Raw genomic sequence first — 6040 nt, 5'->3', positions numbered from 1 at the left:
AACTTACAGTACATTGTAGCATTGCAGTCACTCTTAGTAGATTGGATAATTTGCAATACTCTTAGCTGGATAATGAAAACCTAATAACTTAGGGCCCACTAAAGACCATAAATGCCGACAATACTACATGCTTTGCACCAAATGTAATATATGAATATTAATTTCCCAAGCACTCACATACCCTATATTAAAAGCTTGTAATTTGATAGATTGTGATGATAAAAAATTTGTAAGTAATTAGCGGAGACCTCCAAATTGACCAAAAAGAATAAGGGTGCCTAGTAATAATGTGGTTGTGTTTAAGCCCTGACCTTCCCGACCTTGAATATCTACTTTATTTTAGTTGGAGAATCCAATCCTACTTGATCTCTGTGTAAACACATGTGATAACATAAAATCGAGTTGCTTTGGAGTGTATCTCAAATGCTTGCTTTCACTGGCAGAATGATCAAGCAATATGCTGAAATTTGCAATGTAGTTCCTGTAAGCAGGAATTACAACTTGCTCAATTTTTGTAAAGGTGCCCTCTTTGAGCTCTTCATCACAGATCAACCAATTCTTGTGCTCTTCATATAACTTCTCAAATGCGGAATTGAATGAGCGGATTCTCTGCTTAAACAAATCCCTGGCTCCTCCTTTTCCACCACTGGACATAGTCAGTCCATCTCTGTTCAAAAGCTTCACCAGGGGAACCCATACTTCCTTTTCACAACCCAAAACATGTTGGTTAACCAATCTCTTCCTCTGCTTTAGCCGTGCCTCACCCAACAGATTCCCTAGTTTGCTGTTTCTGGCTCTCTTGAATATATACCAATAATTATTCATGAGGAATATGTGTGACAATCCAGATGCATTGTATCCCATGCCTCTGGTCTCCAAAATCAGCTCCAAATAATCCATCACATGACTAACAGCCTCTGCAAGGCTTGTGTTGTTCTCCATTCCCCAGACCATTGCCCTAACCTCCTCATACTCAGTCAACATGAACTTGAGATAATTCACAAAGTAGTTTGCAAGCTTTGGTGGACTCCCATCAACAAACAACCCTGAATCCTCCTCTACCTGTTTCCCAAGGTCCCACAGAACTTGACAAGCACTGTGCACCAAGTGCTTCTCCATTTCGCTCAACCGAAGCCTCTCCTTCAATCTCTCCAATCCTTCAACCATGTCCAAAAACTTGAACAACTTCTGAGGCTCTCTCTGGCTCAGGGCAACGACCTCTCCAAACTCTATCAGTACTTTCACACAGCTTCCTAAAACCAATTTCTGAAAGAAATCTGTCCACAATTCAATATCAAATGTTTGAAAAATCCTGTTGCAGAGCTTCCTCTCAGAAGAAACCAAGACCTTCACTGTCTTCCTTAACACCTCCAACCATTCTGCCACATGGTCTTCTAGAGTAGTCCACTCAAGCTTATCAATAGATGATGAAGAATTATATCTCATATAATCAGTTTCCATGCTCTTGAAGCTCTCTCTCATGCTCTCAATCCTAATCGAACCATAAATCTTCAAGCACTTTTTAGCTCTGCCAAAGCTCTCCAAAATCTCTGCAATCCTTAACCAAAACAATTGGTTCAACATTTAGTCATTCTATGTTTCTTCAATAACATAAACATGGGAGCATGGCAGATGACTCACAATGCTCACACCTTTTTAGAACATTGATTGAAGGGGATTTGGCTTACTTATTTGTTTTATATTTCATTGTATATTTAGCAAATTAGAACATAAATTATGGACTAAATAGGAAAATGCCCAGGGACAGACAATTCTTAGAAAATGGTTGACCGCATTCTAATCCAAAGAATTGGAAAGAATGCCACTCTTAGACTATCAAAAACAGTTTTAGATCAATATAAAAAAGGTTGTTTTAATCTAAATAGTATAAGCAAAAAAACTTGTATCATATACTGTTATTGCCAATGCCACAACAATAAAGTCATATGCTTTCAAATAAACTCTAACCTTAATCACATACATTAACCAAATACTACCACTTATTGCAATTTTACTACACCTAAATTTAGCAAACCATATACTGATCATTCCCAAATTAAACATAAATTGTAGACAACATATAGGATACTTGTCCTAAGACTTGGCAGACCATTTTCTACTTACCAGTTCCTTTTCCAATCTAAATGTACGCTATACCCAGTTTTGCCAAACCATATGATGATCTATTCCCAAATTAAACATAAAATTTATAAACAACGAAGGTAAATGGAATTGCAACTTCTGGTGCTTTAAAAAAATTCTTAGTAGATTATGTAGGGGATTTCAAATCAATTTAGATACGTTTCCAAGAAAACTTGAACATAATCCATTATGGAAGGGATAGAGGATATTTTATGCTTGTAACAACAAGATAAAACATCTTACTCTAGGCCACAAGATACACAATAAATAAGTCATATCAAACAGGTTACAATCTCATTTTGACATCTTTTACACCAAGTGAGATGCCTTTTAATGCAACCACCCTGTACGATGATAACGTTGAGAACATATAACTAATTTGAATAGTCATTACTGTCCTGTGCAATGCAAGGCCAAGTTTTTAGTTGGATTCATCCACACTGGTGATATGGCCTTTTAAAGGTATTTATGAATCAAGGCTCGTTGGCCTTGAGAGTTGGTACCATTTTGTGTAATGAAAATTAATCAGTGCTGATCCTTCCACAGTCAATAAAAGAATATCACAAATCCTATCTTAAGAAAACGAGAGTGCAGTGACTTCTCATGTTACACAAATGTATTTACAATTGCGTGGCCCTTGACCTCTCAAGCCATAGTGAGAATATGGCAAGGAGTTACTTTTGAGCCACTTCAAAATATCTATTGAGGTACTCATTTTGCCTATGAAAGAAATAGCGAGGATAATATCTTACATTTATGCCACTGCTACCCAAAATACAAATCCTTTCTCTAAACAAAACGGAGTGCAGTGATTTCTCATGTTACAAATAAGTATTCAGCCCATAAGTTATGCTGCATGGCCCCGGACCTCTCAAACCATGGTGAGAATTGTAAGTATTCAGCCCACAGGTTATGCTACATGACCCTGGACCTCTCAAGCCATGGTTTCTCATGTTACAAATAAGTATTTAACCCATAAGTTATGCTGCATGGCCCTGGACCTCTCAAACCACGGTGAGAACTGTAAGTATTCAGCCCACAGGTTATGCTGCATGACGCTGGACCTCTCAAGCCATGGTGAGAATGTGGCATGGAGTTACATTCGAGCCACTTCAAAATAAAAGATTTAAGTTTTCTGTTTTCGCCTATGAGAGCAATAGAGAGGACATTATCTTACATTTATGCCACTGCTACCCAAAATGTAAAAGGAACATAATTTCCTCATTAGAACAGTGGTACAACATTGATATTGGAATCCGGAAGCCCTCTCTCATAAGTTCTCCATGTATCCAGTTATCCCGTTTACAAGTATTCCATGTACTCAATTATCCCTTTTTTTGTCAAAATAACTTACAGTATATTGTAGCATTGCAGCCACTCTTAGCAGATTGGATAATTTGCAATACTCTTAGCTGGATAATGAAAACCTAATAAATTAGGGCCCACTAAAGACCATAAATGCCTACAATACTACATGCTTTGCACCAAATGTAATATTTGAATATTAATTTCCCAAGCACTCACATACCCTATATTAAAAGCTTGTAATTTGATAGATTGTGATGATTAAAAATATGTAAGTAATTAGCAGAGACCTCCAAATTGACCAAAAAGAATAAGGGTGCCTAGTAATCATGCGGTTGTGTTTAAGCCCTGACCTTCCTGGCCTGGAATATCTACTTTATTTCAGTTGGACAATCCAGTCCTACTTGATCTCTGTGTAAACAGATGTGATAACATAAACTCGAGTTGCTCTGGAGTGTATCTCAAATGCTTGCTTTCACTGGCAGAATGATCAAGCAATATGCTGAAATTTGCAATGTAGTTCCTGTAAGCAGGAATTACAGCTTGCTCAATTTTCGTAAAGGTGCCCTCTCTGAGCTCTTCATCACAGATCAACCAATTCTTGTGCTCTTCATATGACTTCTCAAATGTGGAATTGAATGAGCGGATTCTCTGCTTAAACAAATCCCTGGCTCCTCCTTTTCCACCACTGGACACAACCAATCCATCTCTGTTCAAAAGCTTCACCAGGGGAACCCATACTTCCTTTTCATAACCCAAAACATGTTGGTTAACCAATCTCTTCCTCTGCTTTAGCCATGCCTCACCCAACAGATTCCCTAGTTTGCTGTCTCTGGCTCTCTTGAATATATACCAACAATTATTCATGAGGAATATGTGTGACAATCCAGATGCATTGTATCCTGTGGCTCTGGTCTCCAAACTCAGCTCCAAAGAATCCATCACATGACTAACAACCTCTGCAAGGCTTATGTTGTTCTCCATTCCCCAGACCATTGCCATAACCTCCTCATATTCAGTCAACATAAACTTGAGATAATTCACAACGTAGTTTGTAAGCTTTGGTGGACTCCCATCAACAAACAACCCTGAATCCTCCTCTACCTGTTTCCCAAAGTCCCACAGAACTTGACAAGCACTGTGCACCAAGTGCTTCTCCATTTCGCTCAACCGAAGCCTGATCTCCAGGCATCTGGGCCCTTCAAAAACCACCCCGAAGTCCTCCTTCAATCTCTCCAATCCTTCAACCATGTCCAACAACTTGAACAGCTTCTGAGGCTCTCTCTGGCTCAGGGCAACGACCTCTCCAAACTCTATCAGTGCTTTCATACCGCTTCCTAAAACCAATTTCTGAAAGAAATCTGTCCACAATTCAATATCAAATGTCTGAAAAATCCTGTTGCAGAGCTTCCTCTCAGAAGAAACCAAGACCTTCACTGTCTTCCTTAACACCTCCAACCATTCTGCCACATGGTCTTCTAGAGCAGTCCACTCAAGCTTATCAATAGATGATGAAGAATTATATCTCAGGTAATCAGTTTCCATGCTCTTGAAGCTCGCTCTCATGCTCTCAATCCTAATCGAACCATAAATCTTCAAGCACTTTTTAGCTCTGCCAAAGCTCTCCAAAATCTCTGCAATCATTAACCGAAACAATTGGTTCAACATTTAGTCATTCTATGTTTCTTCAATAACATAAACATGGGAGCATGGCAGATGACTCACAATGCTCACACCTTTTTAGAACATTGATTGAAGGGGATTTGGCTTACTTATTTGTTTTATATTTCATTGTATATTTAGCAAATTAGAACATAAATTATGGACTAAACAGGAAAATGACCAGGGACAGACAATTCTTATCCAATCCAAAGAATTGGAAAGAATGCCACTCTTAGACTATCAAAAACAGTTTTAGATCAATATCAAAAAGGTTGTTTCAATCTAAATAGTATAAGCAAAAAAACTTGTATCATATACTGTTATTGAAAATGCCACAACAATAAAGTCATATGCTTTCAAATAAACTCTAACCTTAATCACATACATTAACCAAATACTACCACTTATTGCAATTTTACTACACCTAAATTTAGCAAACCATATACTGATCATTCCCAAATTAAACATAAAATGTAGACAACACATAGGATACTTGTCCTGAGACTAGGGAGACCATTTTCTACTTACCAGTTCCTTTTCCAATCTAAATCTACGCTATACCCAGTTTGGCCAAACCATATGATGATCTATTCCCAAATTAAACATAAAATTTATAAACAACGAAGGTAAATGGAATTGCACCTTCTGGTGCTTTAAAAAAATTCTTAGTAGATTATATAGGGAAAACATGAACATAATCCATTACGGAAGGGATAGAGGAGATTTTATGCTTGTAACAATAAGATAAAACATCTTACTCTAGGCCACAAGATACACAATAAATAAGTCATATCAAACAGGTTAAAATCTAATTTTGACATCTTTTACACCAAGTAAGATGCCTTTTAATGCAACCACCCTATACAATGATAACGCTGAGAACATATAACTAATTTGAATAGTCATTACTGTCCTGTGCAATGCAAGGCCA

General features: G+C 37.6%; 2 protein-coding genes across 2 annotated transcripts; both read right to left on the bottom strand.

Annotated features, from left to right (window-relative positions):
• Positions 1-339: 339 nt before the first annotated feature.
• LOC149210716 (exocyst complex component EXO70A1-like) lies at positions 340-1584 on the bottom strand. The gene has a single exon (XM_089399064.1). It carries the CDS (start codon positions 1582-1584, stop codon positions 340-342), a length of 1245 nt encoding a protein of 414 aa, XP_089255190.1.
• Positions 1585-3828: 2244 nt separating this feature from the next.
• Positions 3829-5091, bottom strand: LOC149210715 (exocyst complex component EXO70A1-like). Its single transcript, XM_089399063.1, has one exon. It carries the CDS (start codon positions 5089-5091, stop codon positions 3829-3831), a length of 1263 nt encoding a protein of 420 aa, XP_089255189.1.
• Positions 5092-6040: the final 949 nt, after the last annotated feature.

This window comes from Pinus tabuliformis, chromosome 1_2 (genome assembly GCF_031772625.1).
Source record: "Pinus tabuliformis cultivar Carrire ecotype Pingquan chromosome 1_2, CPIR1, whole genome shotgun sequence".
Taxonomy (NCBI): domain Eukaryota; kingdom Viridiplantae; phylum Streptophyta; class Pinopsida; order Pinales; family Pinaceae; genus Pinus; species Pinus tabuliformis.
Note: the sequence above shows the minus strand (reverse complement) of the source record. Positions and strands in the feature narration are given on the sequence as shown.